We start from the raw sequence: 21,325 nt of genomic DNA, 5'->3' as shown, positions 1-21,325 counted from the left end.
CTTTATTTCAACATCGGTGAAGCGTCGCGTGGTTATATCCGCGAGCTCCGGTCTGTGGAGCGCGCTGGCGACTACGTGAGCAGTCCGTGTGAGTTTGTCGACAACTCCGCCTATAGATGATATTAGGCGGGCGCCGGGTCGGTCGCGGCCGCGGCATGGCGCTCGTTCATAATATATATACATACTATATTATACGAGTAGAATGTTCTACCTCTATACAAAATATGTAATAGTTGATGTACATTAAATAAACTTTTAACTAATTGTGGTTTTTTCTTTTACAAGTATACATAGTTCTTATAAAAAAATGGAACACCTTTCGAGGATATTATATTATGGTCTTATAATTTATTATTGTATGTCGCAGTTATATTGTCAAAGCCGTGATATTATAATAAAACTAGGTATATTACAAATGAATTTAGTAGTGTGAGACGTCAAGCATTCTGATTGGTCAATTTTTTATACGCAATTTGCAAAACAATAGTAGTAAGTAATATAAAGATTGGAGCTTGTATGTAATTTTATCTACACCCATCCTTTAAATCCTCTATTAAAGATTCTGAAACAGTTAGCTTATTACCAACATTAAAACACCCAATGTCGTAATAACCATTACATCATCCAAACGAGTGTTGTAATGTAAAACTGAATATCACAACAACACTCTTTGGTTTTTTTCGATCCCTTCATGCGCAGAGTTTCAACAAACAGCCACATTCTTATTGCTCGATGCGTGGTATCTGTATGAATTAAAAAAAAAACATTTTCGTTTACGAGCGTTCCACACTACCAGAACGTGGGGCGCCGTAAAAAAAGTAGGTTATAGTAGTAGTTAGACACCCCGCCATTTTTCTTGAAAAAATGAGCGATTCAATTTTTGACAGCACACTGCCGAATTATTTCGTTAATACTTAGTTTATTCGTATATAATCAGTAATGGATGATATTAGGTTACTGCTAGGGCTGGCTGTTTTAATGTTAGCAGTAAGATAACTGTTTCAGAATCTTTTAGAGGACTCATATTCTGGGTGTAAAAATCTTGTATGCAACTGTTGATAATTAGGTATTTTTTAAACACTCATGTGATACTCACTCGGCTTCGCCTCGTGTGATAAACCCACATTTGTGTTTTAATACCCCTTATTACACAACAGTTGCATAAATAACTATTACAAGCTCTCAGATTATTCCTGGACGATGTGTTTACCGTGTATGACCCCCAAAATAAGGTGTTAGATAAGAAAAATCTATATGCAATTCGATAAAAAGCTATTAGGAAAAGTATTTTTTTTTCTTAAAGACCCATTCTTTCGCCAATTTCATAACTAGTTTCTAATTTATAGTTCATATTGTAATCCCTATATACTTCGTGTGCACTCGTAGCCGTAGTGTGCACCGTTGGTATGGCTTAGGGGCATCCCCCTTTAGATTTAAAAGACTAAGTTCTACTATATCACCTGAACAGCTCTTCTGCAGCACAAAAATAGAACGAATATCAGCAGTACCCCATAATAATATGCCATGTCACATAATGCTGTGAACGTAGACTGAATTAAGCTGTCATAACTAACTCCTCCTCTTACCTAACTCTACCATATTTTAGGGAAAGGATCCACTGATTGGGAAATGGAGTGGCCGCCCTCAGGCTATTAAAATAATAACTTGGCTGTAAGCTCAAGTACCAATCTAATGAAGCCAAAGAAAGCTACCTTAAAACATACATGTTGACTTTGCCTAATATTAAAAAAAAAATAGATCATACGGTGATTCATTGTTTACAATTATGCGAGGTGGAAGCAATGTTAAAATGAGTTATAAATGAAAGAATAAACAAAATATCAACAGGTTTAATATGTGAACATACAATAGGTCTCCCTCGCAGCGCTTACAATTTACGTTAACGATGTCGCCGCTCGTTGTGACCCAGTGCACCACGCGGACTTAAGCAATGGCTCCAGATTACAGTCGATTTATTTATCTATTTTAATACAGTAGCAACACTCGCGCGCCAACAACTCGAGAGATGTCACGAGCAAGCACCATTGAGGCAAGTCTCAACCAGTGGTGTCACAAATGTGGCGACTGAGCAGTCACTGGACTGGTTACAATAATTTACTATCAGCTAGACGTACTCGCTCGCGTACTTATTCACAGCCTTACCTCCTCCTTATGTATTTACATCGTTAGTCGCTACTACACTACCCTACATTACTATACACACGTGACGTCACGCGCCGCACTGCCTATTATACAGTGCCTACAAACTACACATAGATACATTGATGACTTTTTACAAATTCATAATTATTAACGATATATATATAAGATATAAATATTTACTATTTATAATAACATAGAATAATACATGTTGTCATTTTTTTGTATCCACAAACAGATTTAAAATCTTTTTAGATGTGTAATTTATATCATCTAACCTACATACTTTATGTATAACTCAATAATAATTACATATTACAGTTGAACTAATAACAAACAAAAATCAATACATACCATAAAATATTCTTCAGAATGTCTAAAAATCATACGGAAATAAACATTTGATTGAAATGGTAAGAAGTGTTATAATGTAATGCTGAGTGACATTGCTATAATTAATAATAAAGCTAGAAAGTCTTTTATAATTGTATGTATTGCGATGATATTCTTTGAATGTTAATAGTAATTATAATAGTAATTGTTTTAGACTAACCATAAAACTTACAATTATTTCGATTTAACAGTTAATATATTATTGACAAACCAAAGTAAAGCGTAACAACAGTTCGATGCAATTTGTGGACAATATTATTAAACAAACAGTATTTATGTACACAGTCGAAGGCACGACATGAATATCACGAAACTTCAGATCAACAGATTTATTAATACAAACAATAATAGAGCACTGAACGCAGAACTAGCCGCAGCCCGCTGTCGCCTGTCACTTCCGCCGCACATGGCGGCCGCGGCGGGTCTGCTCACGGTGGACTCTACACGTTCTGGCACCCGATTACTGAAACAGATGGGGACTATTATTGAGCTTAGGTAATTTATACGTCTACATAGAACCTCTTGCTGCTAGACTACCCATGAATACAGGCCAGGTTACAAGGTAAGTGGTAGACTCGCGATTTGTATGTCACTTTGTGTTAGTATGTGTGGAATACTCAATAGAGAAGTTAACTGTCAACCTCAATTTTTGACGCTTTCACAGTTGTCATATATTCAGCTATCTAGACGAATCAACGATATAAATAGTTGAGCATCAGAGTCCCACCCAAATTACAATATTGGTTTCAAAATTATGTTAGTCTATTGAAGCAATACGAATGTCGCGTATTCTGACATAAGTTCAGCTTTAATGGTTTTATATTCCTTTGCACAGAATATATTTTTTTCAGTCTCGTAACTCTGAAAACTCTCATCTAAATTCCTCTAGTTAAGTACAGAAATTAGCAACTTGAGAATGGATTACTTCTAGAATAATGAAAATTGATAATTCAAAAGTGTGAAAAAATCATTTCTTGCCACTTTTTCTTTTATAATTTTTTTACAGTTAAAACAAAAAGCATACAGATCCGAATGAATTAACAGCGTTTGACATTAATATAGTTTGTGAATCAGCCTAAATAGTTGTTCGAAAAAGACTCGAGAGGAATGCAGTACAATACTCAATGAAATGGCGTCCAACTTCTAGACGAGTTAAAGAATGTAAACAAAATTTCAACCAGGGTTCAAACAGTTTTCATTTGAATAAATTACATATATACAAATTATAGATTCTAATTGCTGTCGTCTGTATTAGGCAAAGATGATTCTCCGGATGAGTCCGAATCAGCCGTATTTATGACAATATAACTCAGTAACGGTCTGTTTGTTTACATTTTTTATCTAGTCTCGTTGGCCTCAGTATAGGTGAGTGCCAGTGTACGTACCGAGAGCGCGGCATCAGAGCGAGTCTCGGTGCCAGACCCACGTGCGCTTGGTGTGGTCGAAGCGGTGCGCGAGCCACTGGGCCTGCAGCAGCTCCACGCGGTCCTCGCTCAGGTACAGCGGCTTGCCGCGTCTGAAGCACGCAGTACGAACATTATTTACTGCTATTACCAAAAAAGGCTAATTATACTTGAAATTAATTCCCTGGAAATGCGTAGAAAGGCGGCCCAGTTGATTTTTCTTTACAAACTCATGAACAACCTTATAGACTGTCCAAATGTACTTCAAAATATTGGCATTTGTGTACCAGCATTTAATTGTCGAATAGGTATTTATTCCCCAATATTAATAAATTTTATACAAATAACAACGAATTAAACTCTCCCATCCAACTCATATGTATAATTTATAATAAAATATTTAAGTTAGATCATAATATCGATATTTTTTCAAATTTTAACTTTTATATAAAACAGGTGTCCTCCTCATTAAAAAGCTTAAATATAGATTAATAAGCAAGTAATTAGTAGTAAATTCATTACTTTTATTTTTTTAATTTGTTTTTAGCATTATTTAGTTGAGTAACGTTGTGCATACCTTTAATTTAGATATGTAAATAGTAGTAACACTTATTAATGTTTGTCTTTTTCGTATATGTTAAATTATGTATCTAGTTGGTAAGCCTTAATAAATATGATTGCATGGTTCGTCCCAAGGGCACTCACTTGAGGTCGCGGTCCTCCTCGTCGTAGTCGTCGAGGTAGAGACTGCCCCACAGACAGGCCCGGCGTCCTCTGATCACGATGATGTACGTGGACGTCACCACCAGGAAGATGCCCGTGCCACCGCCGCACTCCGTCGCGTGCTGCGCCACATACCATATTACACTTATTCTTTAGATATTTTTTTACGTCTAAATAGAGCTTCTTGCTTTTAGACAACCGATAAAAACAGGCCAGATATTAGTGTGATTGACAAGCTACATGTTACACTCGCGATTTGTATGTCATTTTGTTTTAGTGCACCTGCATTGCTCAAAATGGACTTTTACTGTCACCTAATTTTTTTTACTTATTCACAGCTGTCACAGTTTATCTAGACGATATATGATAAAAGCATTATTCATTTATCACATAGATAATAAGATAAAAATTATTTAAAACAATAGATCTTTTTACATATACATTGTCATTAGATTTGAAATTGATCTAAGCAATTCGCAATCATCTGAGTCCTGAGTAGATAGATGTACTAATAAGTTTCCTAACTTTCAGATTATGATTATATACATGTGTCCCAAAATTTAACATCAAGCCGAAATGGGACGATAGGATAGATGGCAAACATCATTAAAAAAAATCCATCCCATGTTCATTAGAAATTACGGGCATAAAACAAAAAAAAAGTAGATTTCCTCCATTTTTAACCATTTTTTGGTGATTGTTTGGTTAATGTTGGTTTTAAGAAAGTGAGTTTTTAGCTGTGGACAAAAGCACGGAAATCCTGTTGAGTTATCACATCTATGAATATGAATGGTTGTAGAGTCGGATGTGCCACTAGCTTTCGTTATCTGAAACGGCAGTAAACATAGACAAGACATGTTCTAGGATAGCTAGAGATAAAAAAGAGGGGAAGGAGTTGAAGGAGGTCTTTGTCAATTGAAAACAGTATTTATATATGGATATGTGCTTATAAAAGACTTTGTACGGAGCTATTTTTTTGGTAAAACAGTGAAATTAATAAGCTTAAGAGCCCTTATGAGATCTCTGTATGCAAAGTCTAATAATATATACACTTCAACGTCCGATGTCCCACCTGCACGGCCTCGGCGACCTGGTGGTGGCGGCAGCAGGGCTGCTTCAGACACACGAGCGTGCCGCACAGCAGACACACGGAGGCCTCCTTGGGCACGGCGCCGCACTGCAGGCACACGCGCTCGTGGTAGTACGTGAACAGGCGGTCGTACTCGCGCGGCAGACGCAGCAGCGCGGGGCCGGCCCACGACACGTGCAGCGACGAGATCACGCGGTGCACCTGCGCACATTGCGATATCACATCAAATCAAAATCAGTTTATTCACATAGGTCACGGAACACAGGTTACACTTATGAATGTCAAAAAAAAAAAAATCTTATTGAATCTACCGATTATATCGTGTTCACACCGCGAGCCAAAACTCCTGCCGTGAAGTAGTAATGTGTAAACATTACTGTGTTTCGGTTGAGCTCTATATCCTATACCCTGTCCTTCCCCGGGGCATAAAGAGAATTGAGAAGTCCCAAGCCCAAGGGTGTCGGAAGAAGCGACTTTGGGCATTGACCAGTGGGAGGCTTCTTTGCATAGGATGCCGGCTAGATTATACGTCCAATGGCCCTTTTCATGCCGTGAAGCAGTAATGTCTAAAAATTATTGTTTTCCGATATGAAGGGCGCCGTAGCTAGTGAAATTACTGCGCAAATGAGTAATCATAGTGCCGTTCAGAATTTTTGGGTTTTTCAAGAATCCTGAGCGACATTGCATGGTCTGCTCGTCTCGTCCCTTATTTTCATGAAATAAAAATAAGACGTGTGGCATTCGGGGACTGCCGCGGTAAAGCTATTGCACAGCATTTTTTTATCAATTTATGCAATTATAATTATTTATTTATTTAATTTATGCAGTTTTTTTTTGATAAAATTAATTTTAAAAAAAAGCAAACAGGAAGTGAGTAAAAATTACACAAAATTCGTTATAAAAGTTGTGACAAAACGTATACACGGTTACATTAGCTGCAACTATTTAATGTGATAAAAATTTAAAATACGTGTCTTTTACAGTATAAAAAGTGTTAAATTACTAAAACTAAGTGTGTAGATCATAGTGAAGAATTAAAATCAGTGCTTTATCTCCGTTTTAGCTGAAGAAACACAGAATTTCTTCCTCCAGTTCTGATAATTTAGAAATTAAGTTGGAGGTAGGTGATAAAAATCCTGGATGTTTGAAGTCAACACAAAAAGCGACAAATGACATATTCTGAATAGTTTGACAGTTGCCATCGTGATTTCGACATCGGAATGTTCGACGTCAATGACAAATGACATATTCTGAATAGTTTGACAGCTGCCATCTTGACTTCGACATCGGAAGTGTTGCCATATTAAATAATAAAATTTACCCAATTTATTTTAACAAGATTTACTTAATTTAATTTTTTTGGAGATTATAATAAATTACTAAAGCGAAATAAATACACCATGGGTTTACAGTGTGAGGCGTGCAGCAATAGTATAAATGTTACTCAAAAACGTATAAAATGCACTTCATGCGCACTTTTATACCATTCTGAATGTGTTAACTTTGATGACACTTCCTCGTTGTCACGTAACCAGTGGAAATGCCCATCATGCCTGATAAAACCGCGGAAAGTGGGAGATAATAGCAAGACGCCAGTCCGTAGCTCCAAACCTCAGGGGTCCATTACTCAGCCATCTATCAACATGTGTAATCCATCTGAAATATCTGATTTATTGCCTCATTTGGAACAGTAGTTAGACAAAAAATTAAAAACTATTAAGGAAGAGATAGTGGCGGAAATAAAGAGTTTTCTTTTGAAACAGATAAAGGATGAAGTAAAAGCTATCTCATCACAGTTTAATTTAATTCAAGAATCATATCAGGTCCTTCAAAATGAACACCATGACCTTAAGCAAGATGTTGTGAAATTGCAAGTTGATATTGTCGAAAAGGACGATGAGATATCGGAACTACGTCATTCAATTAATAAGCAGCAGTAATGGTGCCGGCAATCAAATATTGAAATTGTTGGTTTACCGGAAGCGCCAAATGAAAACCCCAAGACACTTATGGTGGAAATCGCCAAACATGCTGGTTTAGAACTGTCTTTTGATGAAATAGAATTTGCACACCGAGTTCAGCCTTTTAAAAGTACGCCCAAACCCACTTGTGATAAAGTTAAAAGACCGTATCACTAAGGATAGTATACTATCTGGCTTGCGGAAAACTAAAGGTATCACAACAAAGGATATTGGATTGAGCGGTTCACCTACCAGATTCTTTGTCTTTGAGCATTTGACCCTAGATAATAAATCTCTTTTGAAAGAATCGAAGGATTTGGCAGGAAAAAAGTCCTACAAATTTGTTTGGGTGAGAAATTGTCAGATTTTTTTAAGGAAAAACGAGGAATCACCTGCCATAACTATAAATACAAAAAAAGATTTATTAAAAATTGTATAACTTCAACAACTGTGACCTTTTATGTCTCACTTATGAAAATATCTATCTTATTGTATTGTAAATTTAATACATCAACTACTGGTTTCTATTTCGTGGAATTTGTTAATCAAAATTTATATAATGTTTTTCTCACTAAATGCATCTTACATAACACATCACACACACCACACATATTAATAGATAAAGCGTCGTATTGCTTAGTTATAAAAGTTATCTGCTGTCATAAATTAACTAAAATATTTTTGACTATAATTTTGAAACTATTTGTACCGGTAACAAATTATTAAAGCGCTAAAAGTATTTAACCAAAATGTTCGTGGGCTACGTACGAAAACAAGCGATCTTAAACTTAACATTTTGTGTAATGACTATGACATTATCATTGCTACGGAAACCTGGCTTACAGATGGTTTTCATAATGGAGAATTATGTGATGGCCGTTATGACGTTTTAAGGTGCGATCGTGATTTTAATGCAACTGCAAAGAAAACTGGCGGTGGTGTCATGATTTGTTGTAAAAGAAATCTACTTGCTCAAGAGAAATCGGAATGGTCATGTATTGGCCTAGAATCACTTTGGATTACCATACCGAGTAGTACACTGGGATCCCGTAATCACCGTCAGCTTCATGCCGGTGTTGTTTATATGCCACCTGATAAAAATCAGGCCACAAATCTTGTGACATTTACAGCAGCACTCTCTAATTATTTAGTTAACAATCAAAACGATAGTGTACTTTTATGTGGGGACTTCAATCTATCTCACGTGAAATGGTCTCAACAGGGGGTAAGTCACTTAAAAAAAGGTTCAATAGGTCTTCAAAATGCTGCCATAGAATTTTTGGATATGTGCAGCATAGCTGGGCTGGAGCAATACAACTTTCTGACTAATACAGCACATAATACTCTTGACTTAATATTTTGCAATTTCCAAATAGATATACTGAGAGCTAAGCAGTCACTCGTTCCAGAAGATAATTATCACCCGTCCTTAGAAATAGACACAACTGATCTTAATATTAAATTTTTGAAAAATAAATCTATCTCTCGCTTTAATTTTCATAGATCAAACTTTATTGAAATAAATGAAGGCCTTTCCAAAATAAACTGGCATAACACTCTACTAGGAGACAACATCAACGACATACTTGATATATTCTAGAAGCAGATTAATGATCTGATAGCTCTCTTCACACCTAGAATTACAAATAAATCATCAAAAAAATTTCCATGCTGGTATAGTAGAGCACTTATACACGTGGTAAAAGATAAATTAAAACTTCACAAAAAATGGAAGAAATAAAAAATCCGCTAGATTTTGATGAATTTTGCTTACTTCGTTCAAGACAAAATCTTTTACAAAAAAAAAATGTTACAAATTTTATATCGATCGTATGCAAGAATATATCAATAAAGATCCTATCCGTTTATGGTCATACGTTAAATCCCTAAGAACGGGTAATATAGGTCATCCTAACACTATGTCATACAACGGAAATGATTTCAATAATGAGACCGAGATATGCTCTGCTTTTAGTCAACACTTCGAAAGTGTTTTTGAAAATCCCGCAGATTCCTATGATGATTATGAACTTCCATCGGGTTGCCTAAACAACGAACTTATATCGAAAATATCAGTAGATGCACATGAAATAAAACGCATTCTGAAATCACTCAAAATAAATAAGGGCGCGGGCAGTGATGGAATACCTCCAGTGTTTCTTAAAAATTGTGCCGATACTTTAGCTTTACCTTTATCAATAATATTTACCTTGTCTGTTAATCGTTACGGAGAGTTCCCTGCAAAATGGAAAGAGGCCCTCATTGTGCCAATATACAAAACTGGACAACGAAACCAGATCGTTAACTACAGACCTATATCAATCCTCAACTCGATGGCAAAAATTTTCGAGATTGTAATACAGAAGCGTATTACACCTGTCGTACATAAATTTATACCACCAGAACAACATGGTTTCATGAAGAGGCGCTCTACTGTTACAAACTTGTCTGTGCTTGTTAATTACACTGTCGATAAAATGAGTAAAGGAAAACAGGTGGATGTTATCTATACGGATTTTGAAAAGGCTTTTGACCGCGTGAATCAAATTATTCTGCAAAAAAAAATATATGCGCTTGGTATAAGAGGTGATTTACATAGATGGCTTTACTCCTACATAATAAACAGAAGACAGGCTGTAGTTCTGGGTGGTGCCAAAAGTGATTTTATATATGCGTTATCTGGAATTCCACAGGGATCTATTTTAGGACCATTGCTGTATAACGCATACTTATTTGACATATTTACCTGTTTTAAACACGCACGTTTCTTGATGTATGCAGTGATAAAAAAATTTACTATGCCATTGATTCAACTGCAGACTGTAATCTAATGCAAAAGGATTTGAATAATCTGGCAGTATATTACACGAAGAATCGCATATGTATAAATGGCAGCAAATGCCAAAAAATAACATTCACGAGGCAAAAATGTCCGATTAAATTTACGTACAACATAGGTTACTCCTTAATAAAAGAAGTAAAGTCAGTTCGGGATCTTGGTGTTACACTGGACTCAAAATTTTCTATGTCTGAACACATTGAAATTATAACTAATGGAGCTCTTAAACGACTCGGATTTATCAAACGTACATGTAGATCTTTTACAAATATAACATGCATAAAATATCTGTACTCAACATACGTAAGTACGTCCTTGATTTTGCATCATGTATTTGGTCACCTCACTATGCAGTACATATAAACAAAATTGAGTCTATACAGAAGAAGTTTGTCAGATTCTTGTGCTTCAAGGGTTACTCTCATTTCGACATCTATGACGATGTCCGTGTACGCTTTAGAATGGAACCTCTGTTTATACGGCGGAAAAAAAGCGATATACTGTTACTCCATATGTTATGGAATAACCTTATAGACTGTTCGAAATTATTAGAATCTATATATCTAAGCGTACCAGACTACAGAACCCGTCACACTTCCTTGTTTCACGTCCCCCAAGTAACTACAAATTATGCCCGGAACAATATTTTAAAACGTATAACATACTTATATAATACCAAGTACGCAGGTACTGACATTTTTGCTACGTGTAAGCAACGCTTTTTACACGAAATCTCATACTTATAACACACGAAAGTAAAATTGTTTAACATAAACACGAAAACACTCAATCGCTTACACCCTCACTCACCTACACTATACACACACACACACACCTCTTAAATAATATTATTATTAACGTATGTAATAATATTAGCATTAAATAACAGATGTATACCTATTAAAGTTTTGTAACTATTATTCTTAATCCTAAATTGGCATATTTGTAAAATTATTTGTACGTCTATTGTAATGGTATATAAAGCTGTTGGATTACTAGTAAATAAATAAATAAATAAAAAAGATAACTTGCAAAATTTGATTACAAACAGACAACGGGACAGGTGTAACTAAATAAAAATGTTTGTCATAATAATAGAAATTAAAAAACGTGATAAAAAAAACATAAAGAAATTAAAAAAATCAAGACGTACCCCAGGCTCGAACCTGAGACCTTCTGCACAAAAAGCATACATGATAACCACTGTTCCACGGCAACTGCAATAACCGTGGCGAAATATCTATATAGATCTAGTAAGTAAGTGTTAGGTTATTTTCGTTACGGAATTTCTGGATTCGGGCTCCACGCTCAAGGCCCGCGATAGAAGCTATGCAATAGCTTATAAATCTATTTGAAGTGTATAAGTTCTCTTTCACAAACGCTAACAATATACTGCTGACAAGTTTACGGTATATTGTATTGATAATACTTCTAATATATGATGATGATTGATAGTACTTTTAATATTTAATGGTCTCAATATACAAGTGACACTCACCGCCAGCTGCCCCCCCGCGGCCGCGCGCGCCAGCTGCCGCGCCCAGGCGGCGGCCGCGTGCTCCGTCTTAATATACAAGTGACAATCACCGCCAGCTGCCCCCCCGCGGCCGCGCGCGCCAGCTGCCGCGCCCAGGCGGCGGCCGCGTGCTCCGTCTTAATATACAAGTGACACTCACCGCCAGCTGCCCCCCTGCGGCCGCGCGCGCCAGCTGCCGCGCCCAGGCGGCGGCCGCGTGCTCCGTCTTAATATACAAGTGACACTCACCGCCAGCTGCCCCCCCGCGGCCGCGCCCAGGCGGCGGCCGCGTGCTCCGTCTTAATATACAAGTGACACTCACCGCCAGCTGCCCCCCTGCGGCCGCGCGCGCCAGCTGCCGCGCCCAGGCGGCGGCCGCGTGCTCCGTCTTAATATACAAGTGACACTCACCGCCAGCTGCCGCGCCCAGGCGGCGGCCGCGTGCTCCGTCTTAATATACAAGTGACACTCACCGCCAGCTGCCCCCCCGCGGCCTCGCGCGCCAGCTGCCGCGCCCAGGCGGCGGCCGCGTGCTCCATCTTAATATACAAGTGACACTCACCGCCAGCTGCCCCCCCGCGGCCGCGCGCGCCAGCTGCCGCGCCCAGGCGGCGGCCGCGTGCTCCGTCTTAATATACAAGTGACACTCACCGCCAGCTGCCCCCCCGCGGCCGCGCGCGCCAGCTGCCGCGCCCAGGCGGCGGCCGCGTGCTCCGTCTTAATATACAAGTGACACTCACCGCCAGCTGCCCCCCCGCGGCCGCGCGCGCCAGCTGCCGCGCCGAGGCGGCGGCCGCGTGCTCCGTCTTAATATACAAGTGACACTCACCGCCAGCTGCCCCCCCGCGGCCGCGCGCGCCAGCTGCCGCGCCGAGGCGGCGGCCGCGTGCTCCGTCTTAATATACAAGTGACACTCACCGCCAGCTGCCCCCCCGCGGCCGCGCGCGCCAGCTGCCGCGCCGAGGCGGCGGCCGCGTGCTCCGTCTTAATATACAAGTGACACTCACCGCCAGCTGCCCCCCCGCGGCCGCGCGCGCCAGCTGCCGCGCCGAGGCGGCGGCCGCGTGCTCCGTCTTAATATACAAGTGACACTCACCGCCAGCTGCCCCCCCGCGGCCGCGCGCGCCAGCTGCCGCGCCGAGGCGGCGGCCGCGTGCTCCGTCTTAATATACAAGTGACACTCACCGCCAGCTGCCCCCCCGCGGCCGCGCGCGCCAGCTGCCGCGCCGAGGCGGCGGCCGCGTGCTCCGTCTTAATATACAAGTGACACTCACCGCCAGCTGCCGCGCCCAGGCGGCGGCCGCGTGCTCCGTCTTAATATACAAGTGACACTCACCGCCAGCTGCCCCCCCGCGGCCTCGCGCGCCAGCTGCCGCGCCCAGGCGGCGGCCGCGTGCTCCGTCTTAATATACAAGTGACACTCACCGCCAGCTGCCGCGCCGAGGCGGCGGCCGCGTGCTCCGTCTTAATATACAAGTGACACTCACCGCCAGCTGCCCCCCCGCGGCCGCGCGCGCCAGCTGCCGCGCCCAGGCGGCGGCCGCGTGCTCCGTCTTAATATACAAGTGACACTCACCGCCAGCTGCCCCCCCGCGGCCGCGCGCGCCAGCTGCCGCGCCCAGGCGGCGGCCGCGTGCTCCGTCTTAATATACAAGTGACACTCACCGCCAGCTGCCCCCCCGCGGCCGCGCGCGCCAGCTGCCGCGCCCAGGCGGCGGCCGCGTGCTCCGTCTTAATATACAAGTGACACTCACCGCCAGCTGCCCCCCCGCGGCCGCGCGCGCCAGCTGCCGCGCCCAGGCGGCGGCCGCGTGCTCCGTCTTAATATACAAGTGACACTCACCGCCAGCTGCCCCCCCGCGGCCGCGCGCGCCAGCTGCCGCGCCCAGGCGGCGGCCGCGTGCTCCGTCTTAATATACAAGTGACACTCACCGCCAGCTGCCCCCCCGCGGCCGCGCGCGCCAGCTGCCGCGCCCAGGCGGCGGCCGCGTGCTCCGTCTTAATATACAAGTGACACTCACCGCCAGCTGCCCCCCCGCGGCCGCGCGCGCCAGCTGCCGCGCCCAGGCGGCGGCCGCGTGCTCCGTCTTAATATACAAGTGACACTCACCGCCAGCTGCCCCCCCGCGGCCGCGCGCGCCAGCTGCCGCGCCCAGGCGGCGGCCGCGTGCTCCGTCTTAATATACAAGTGACACTCACCGCCAGCTGCCCCCCCGCGGCCGCGCGCGCCAGCTGCCGCGCCCAGGCGGCGGCCGCGTGCTCCGTCTTAATATACAAGTGACACTCACCGCCAGCTGCCCCCCCGCGGCCGCGCGCGCCAGCTGCCGCGCCCAGGCGGCGGCCGCGTGCTCCGTCTTAATATACAAGTGACACTCACCGCCAGCTGCCCCCCCGCGGCCGCGCGCGCCAGCTGCCGCGCCCAGGCGGCGGCCGCGTGCTCCGTCTTAATATACAAGTGACACTCACCGCCAGCTGCCCCCCCGCGGCCGCGCGCGCCAGCTGCCGCGCCCAGGCGGCGGCCGCGTGCTCCGTCTTAATATACAAGTGACACTCACCGCCAGCTGCCCCCCCGCGGCCGCGCGCGCCAGCTGCCGCGCCCAGGCGGCGGCCGCGTGCTCCGTCTTAATATACAAGTGACACTCACCGCCAGCTGCCCCCCCGCGGCCGCGCGCGCCAGCTGCCGCGCCCAGGCGGCGGCCGCGTGCTCCGTCTTAATATACAAGTGACACTCACCGCCAGCTGCCCCCCCGCGGCCGCGCGCGCCAGCTGCCGCGCCCAGGCGGCGGCCGCGTGCTCCGCGCCCGGCGGCAGTGCGTCGTGCGCGCGCGGTCCTTCGCCCGCATACAGCTGCAGGTACAGCAGCAGCGCGCGGAACTCGTCTCGCGCGCTCGCCACGTGCGGCAGCTCGCCGCCGTACACGTGCTTGCGGATCAGGGACGATATGCGCAGGTACGGCAAGATTAGCTCTTGGACCTGACAAACATTCGTTAATTCAGTTTATACAAGTGTTTGATCTACCTAGATTTTGAAAATTTTATTATTAGGTTTTTTTGTTCATTGTACTAGAACCGGCTAGTTGACTGTTGAATTCCCTAAATTTTTTTCGAACAAACATACAGCACTCAAATATGTTTAATTCAACAATTGTTAATAAGTTATATTTTTTAAATATGGGTCTGCCAGCTTTCAAGGGGTCCTTTTCCTGCTGCAGCGCTCAAATATTTTTTTTTGCGCTATTAAGACTCTATTTATTACTGTTGAGTTACCCCATATTATGATACCATACCTAATTATAGATTCAACGTAAGCGTGGTAAGCCGTTAAAGCCGCTTTTTATAGTTTTTTTTTATTCTCCTTATTGCAAAAACAAACTTATTAAGACGTTTGCATAATGATTCAACGTGAGCTTTCCAATTACAATTATTATCCATTATTATGCCTAAGAATCTGGTATTTTCAACCTCATCAATTTTAATTTCATTGTATGTTATGTTTCTAAGGGGTGGATAAATGGTATTATAATTTTTAAATTGTATAAGTTTTGTTTTTATTATATTAATATTTAAATTGTTATTTTCTAACCATTTGCCGATTTCCATGATTTCATCATTTATGACAGAGTCGTATGGTCTTTTTGAGTTTGTGTCAGGGATAATTATTGTAATGGCGTCAGCATATAACACACACTTATTTTCTGTAATATTTGGTAGGTCGTTGACATATAGTAGAAATAATAATGATCCAAGTACACTGCCCTGAGGTACCCCGGCTTTCGTTTGATTCCAACTTGGTTCATATAGTACTATATTTGATCTTCCGTCAATCTTTTCTATCTGGACACACTGTTGCCTATTTTTAACACAACTTTCCAGCCATTTTGAAGCCGGTCTATAGTCTAGAAGAAGTGTCTTCTAGGCTATTTGTTTATGAGAATTTCGAAGTCGACACAGTCAAAAGCTTGGGTCATATCAAAGAATACTGCTGTTACTCTAATTTTTTGATCTATTTTTGTTATCAGATTTTTAACTAATGTATATGCGGCCATTGTGGTAGATTTATTTTGTTGAAATGCGTATTGTTCCTCTGTAATGTCGTTAAATTTCATAAAAAAGTCGGTTAATCGTTCATACATTATTTTCTCAAAAACTTTTGATATAATGGATATAAGAGTTATTGGTCTATAACTAATGAGTTCCGTATGAGTACCTCTTTTGTGAAATGGTTTTATAATAGATGTCTTAAGAGTGGGGAATTGTCCTTGTTCAAATGATAAATTGATTAAATATGTCAGTACTGCAACTATTGCATTTTTGCATGTTTTTATAACATGGGTTGTTATGTTATCATGACCAACAGCCTTGGTGTTATTTAAAGAGTTGATTGCTATTATTACCTCGTTTTCCGTACAGGGCGCTAAGAATATGAAGGAATTTAACGTATTTATTAATTTGTGGTCTGGTTTTATTCCATTAACATTCTTACTCCTATTTATAATATAATCATTAAATTCATTTGCAATATCATTTGAGTTTTGTATATTTTTGCCATTATGTATAATGTTGTAAAAATTTTTGGGTGTTATATTTACATCAACTTTATCTTTGATGAGATTCCAGACTGCTTTACCTTTATATCTTGTATTCTTTATATAACGTTCGCTACTATTTGTTTTGGCATTGTATATGCAATTCTTAAGAATTTTACTAGATTGCTTATAATTGCTTTTATATTTATCTTTCTAGTATTGTTTTTGTTTATGTAATATTGATGCATAAGTTGACGTTTTGTGTTGCAGGATTTTCTTAATCCCTTAGTTATCCATTTTGGTCTTATATTGCTTATATTTACTTTTATAGTTTTGTAAGGAAAACACTATTTAAAAAATAGAAGATATGTGTCGTAGAAAATATTAAATGCATCTTCGCAACTGTTCTGAATATATACCTTAGACCAAGATAAGCATGAGATATAATAATGAAATTTTTCCATATTTTCTTGAGAGAAATCTCTCCTAGTGAAATATGTGATTGAGGTATAAGGGAATTTTTGAAGGCATATTTTAATATTTGGCATGTTTTATGATCTGAGAGGAACGACGGTAATACTTTACCATATGCCTGTTTTATATTACTAATGTGGTCAATACATGATTTTTCTCGAGTAGGTTTATCAATGTATATTTGCAAGTTGAAATTGTTTAGAATGTCAATATAAAGATTATTATTGTTAGATTTCTTCATAATGTCTATATTAAGGTCACCACATATTATTATTTTTTTCTTGTTTGTCACAAGCTTATGCAGAAGTAGCTGAAAACGTTCAAAGAATTCAGATATATTTGAGCTAGGAGTTCTATATGAGCAGATGATAATGTAATTAGTATCCAATATCTCTATGCCACAGCATTCAAATACCTTTTCTCTTGAGAGTTCATTACATAATTTACCTAGTGGGGAATATCTAATATAATGTTTTGTCATTATACAGACTCCACCTCTCTTTTCATTCTGTCTACAGAACGCCGATGCTAACTTATAATTTTCTATTTTTATATTTATATTTGTTTCATCCCCTGTTTTGATAAATATCTCTGAGAAGCATAATATATTTATAGTCATAGATTTGTCTTCAAAATCAAATCAAATCAAAATATTTTATTGCAAGTCACTGAGGTATAATTCTATTTGTTCTCTTTTGTTCAGAAGGCCTGCTATATTTTGATGTAACAAATATCCATTTATTATTTCACTTTGCAGTGGTTTGTTTTTTGATAAAAATCCTGATATATAAGTACAAGTTTATTTCATTTTTATTTTTTTGAAATAAAATGGTATTGTTCCTTTGCATACTGAAGATTTTTGAGTATTATTAACCACTGCTGTATATCCATTGTCCCTGTTACTACAGGGAAATAATAAGGTATTGTACCTTTGGTTGGTTTGTTTTTTATATTATAATGAATTGTATGGCTAGATTTTTGAGGAGCATTTGATTTGGGGCTTGGAAAGTTTTTCTGGAATTACGTCCAATTAATTTTAATATGATACGTGTGTACCTCCAGCTCCAGCTTGTCGATGTCGAAGGGCTCGTGCGTGTCGCGCGGCCCGCTGTCGTCATCCAGCAGGCGGTCGCCGGCGGCGCCCAGCGCGGTCAGCAGCAGGCGTGCTGCGTCCGCGAGCCCGCCCTCGCTCTCGCCGCCCTGCTGCAGCACCGGCGACAGAGCACCGCGGGCGCACAGTTGGTTCACCACTTGGTAGTACGTGAGCGCGTACAGGGTCCGCACAATGCACGTGAAATGTTCTGAAACAAAACCACCAACTCAGAATATTTTTCTGACGGAAGTAACGTTAGTAACGTTCCGGCAGAAAAAAGTAAATTGAAACAATTTTTAACCATATTAATAATTTTATGGTGTAAAAAATTGTTTCAAATTGCTCAATAATATTTTCTGAAAATCTCCAAATGTATTTGTTCATTTATGACAACTTTGTAATTGTTCTCAGTTTGACGTTTGCGACATTTGTTAATTTTCTTCGTCCATCGGACAGGCAAATGCTCCGAGCCCATAGAGCCATATTCGTTAATATTCAATAACAATGTTATATTGATATATGTAATATTAATAATCTAAATATTTTTATTCAATTATTTATTAATAACACGGCTTTAATTAATGTAAGTATATATTTTATAGTATAAATTAAATCTTCTCGTCTTTCAACATTTTAAGAATATTTATTATATATTGGAAGTCCTAAAATAGGCGGGACAAACAAGGGCAAACGAGATTACATATTTTTTCTATGAACTTTCAGATAAGCAAAATAAGTTAATTATCCCTAAAGTTAATTCTTTTATTAAGTTCTACTTCAATCGCGGGTAAAAATGACACGCACACACTCTTTGTGTTTTATGTTACAGTTAGACGTCGTCGGTGCTATCAATACTCACGTATGTCGATGTGCGGCGGGTGGTCGGGCGCCAGCAGCAGCACCTGCAGCAACAGCGCCGTGGGGTCCCGCAGCAGCAGCGGCACGGGCCGCGAGCCGCCCGCCGGCACGGCCGCCACGCTGCCCGCGCCCGCCGCCCCCTCCCCCGCGTCCTCCAGCGCGGGCACGAGCGCGCGCCACGTGTGCGCCACGCCCAGCGCCGACCCGGCCACCAGCAGCGCGCGGGCGTGCACGCTAGCCACGCTCATCAGAGGCACTGCGCACGCAGACATTGTCACGTTATATATTACTTAATTATTATTGTGTTTCAAAGATAAAGTTTTTGAAATTAATAAATAATACATGTATTTTGATAATGTAAACGAAGAACAGATGAGTCTCTGAATAAATATGATTTTATTAAAATACTACACGTACTAAGCTATCGAGATGAAAGAGGATAGCAATTTAAAGAATTATGAAGCTAATCAAACAGATGTCTCGTTATGTCAATTTTTCAGAGTTTTCGTGATAACAAAAGTAACAATATAAAAAGATTTTAAAGGAAATGTTATATGGAATAATTAAAGAGATTTTTGATAAAAGTATTAAGGATTCATAATATCGTGCAAGTGCATTATGGTTATGTTAGAGGCATTTTAAAACCATAAAATTGTACCACAAAATTGTCTAACATAATAAACGCGTTCTAAATTTCAATTCCAAAAAAATAAAACAAAATGATTGTTCCAAATTGTAACAATATTCAACACACAACGTGCTAATTAAAAAACAAAAAAGCATAGGAAAATAGTTAGGATAAGAAATACAATCCTATTAATTATGAATAGTTAGGGTAAGAAATACAATCCTATTAATTATGATTAACACTACGGTAGATTGTAAAGGATTTATTTGATATTTAATAATATATTGTGTTAAATTTTAGATGAACTAAATTGTTTCAGTTATATCTTTTATTGCGTTGGGAAAAAAGCATTCTGAATTGTTTTTGGAATTGGAAGACCAACAGCGTACAATAGTTTTAAATAAAATCTAATAGTGACAAAAAGCCAATTAAAGGTCCTCACGGATAGCAACATATCAGTTTTAAATAGTTACGAACACTTCAGTTAATACTTTCGATGATAGTGATAGATATACTTCTATAATAAATTACATACTTATACTTATGCTCTAACAATTCAATCAAAGAATTCGTTACTCAAGCTGAGTCTAGCCGATGCTACGCTTGTGCAGAATAGGTCTAAGCCTACTCGCTTATCGATTTTATTAAAGTTACTACTCACTCGCCACAATTAGGAATTTTGCCTGTATTTGGTTTTAACTAATGGTGTATGTATAAGAGGATTGAAACGCGAAAGGCTAACAGGGGTATTAAATTTTATCAAAGTTAATAAGTTCGGGACAGTCAATTAAATTGGAAGTAATTTTCGAGAGGAAAAATATATCTGCTATTTCTCTTCTCATGGAGAGAGGGAGTATATGAAATCGTTTGCAAAGATTATAATAGTTTTCTGATTTAAAAAAATATTTAGTCGAAAACATAAATACTTAATAAATTTTAATTGTATCCTCTCAATTTGTCTAATATATGTGTCGTATTGTGGGTTCCACACCTGGGAAGCATATTCGAGTATACTGCGTACGAATGTGCAGTAAAGAATTTTAAATGTTTTGATGTTTTTGAACGAAGCACATGTGGGTTGTACAAATCCCAGGGCGCTTGAAGCTTTCTTGACTATATGTTCAATATGATCATCAAATAACAGTTTAGAGTCACATAAAACTCCAAGATCACGCACGTCAGTATTTTTTGTTAGTGTTTGACTTTTTAATTTATAATCCGATGGTATAATGTTATACTTACGTGTAAAAGTAACTACAGAGCATTTGGAGGGATTGAGATCAAGCTTATTGGTTTGGCAATAGTTGTCCAGTCGGTCTAGGTCAGCTTGAAGGTTCTCAACATCACTAAGAGTCGCAATGGTATTAAATATCTTCATATCATCAGCAAAACAGAGCAACCGAGTGTTGTGGAAATATCATTTATAAAGATGGTAAATAATAAAGGACCAAGTAACGCACCTTGCGGAACCCCACTGGGAATGGTTACCCAGCTCGAGATATAGTTACTGATTACAACAGCTTGTGACCTTCGGTTAATATAAGATGAAAACCACTGATGCAAGTCCCCGACAATGCCGAAAAGTTGAATTTTCGATAAAAGCGTATTATGGTCTATTCGGTCGAAGGCTTTGCTATAATCGGTATATACTACATCTACCTG

The 21,325-nt window shown here is 40.3% G+C and overlaps 1 protein-coding gene across 39 annotated transcripts in view; it reads right to left on the bottom strand.

Moving 5' to 3' along the window:
* Window positions 1-1,836: 1,836 nt before the first annotated feature.
* The window catches only part of LOC126972740 (E3 ubiquitin-protein ligase Ubr3), a 99,037-nt gene continuing 79,548 nt past the window's right edge, over window positions 1,837-21,325 (bottom strand). For all 39 annotated transcript variants that reach the window (XM_050819707.1, XM_050819712.1, XM_050819713.1 and 36 more), the window contains 7 exons: window positions 19,037-19,291; window positions 18,141-18,385; window positions 14,819-15,058; window positions 5,752-5,970; window positions 4,662-4,801; window positions 3,939-4,069; window positions 1,837-3,016 (listed from right to left, as the gene is read on the bottom strand). In XM_050819707.1, coding sequence (XP_050675664.1) covers window positions 3,952-4,069; window positions 4,662-4,801; window positions 5,752-5,970; window positions 14,819-15,058; window positions 18,141-18,385; window positions 19,037-19,291 — 1,217 coding nt within the window. In that variant the 3' untranslated portion in view covers window positions 1,837-3,016; window positions 3,939-3,951. The remainder of the gene's footprint in view (window positions 3,017-3,938; window positions 4,070-4,661; window positions 4,802-5,751; window positions 5,971-14,818; window positions 15,059-18,140; window positions 18,386-19,036; window positions 19,292-21,325) is intronic.

The sequence above is a fragment of the Leptidea sinapis genome, chromosome 27, assembly GCF_905404315.1.
Source record: "Leptidea sinapis chromosome 27, ilLepSina1.1, whole genome shotgun sequence".
Classification (NCBI taxonomy): Eukaryota; Metazoa; Arthropoda; class Insecta; order Lepidoptera; family Pieridae; genus Leptidea; species Leptidea sinapis.
The sequence above is the reverse complement of the archived record's forward strand: the minus strand, read 5'-3'. Positions and strand labels throughout refer to the sequence as shown.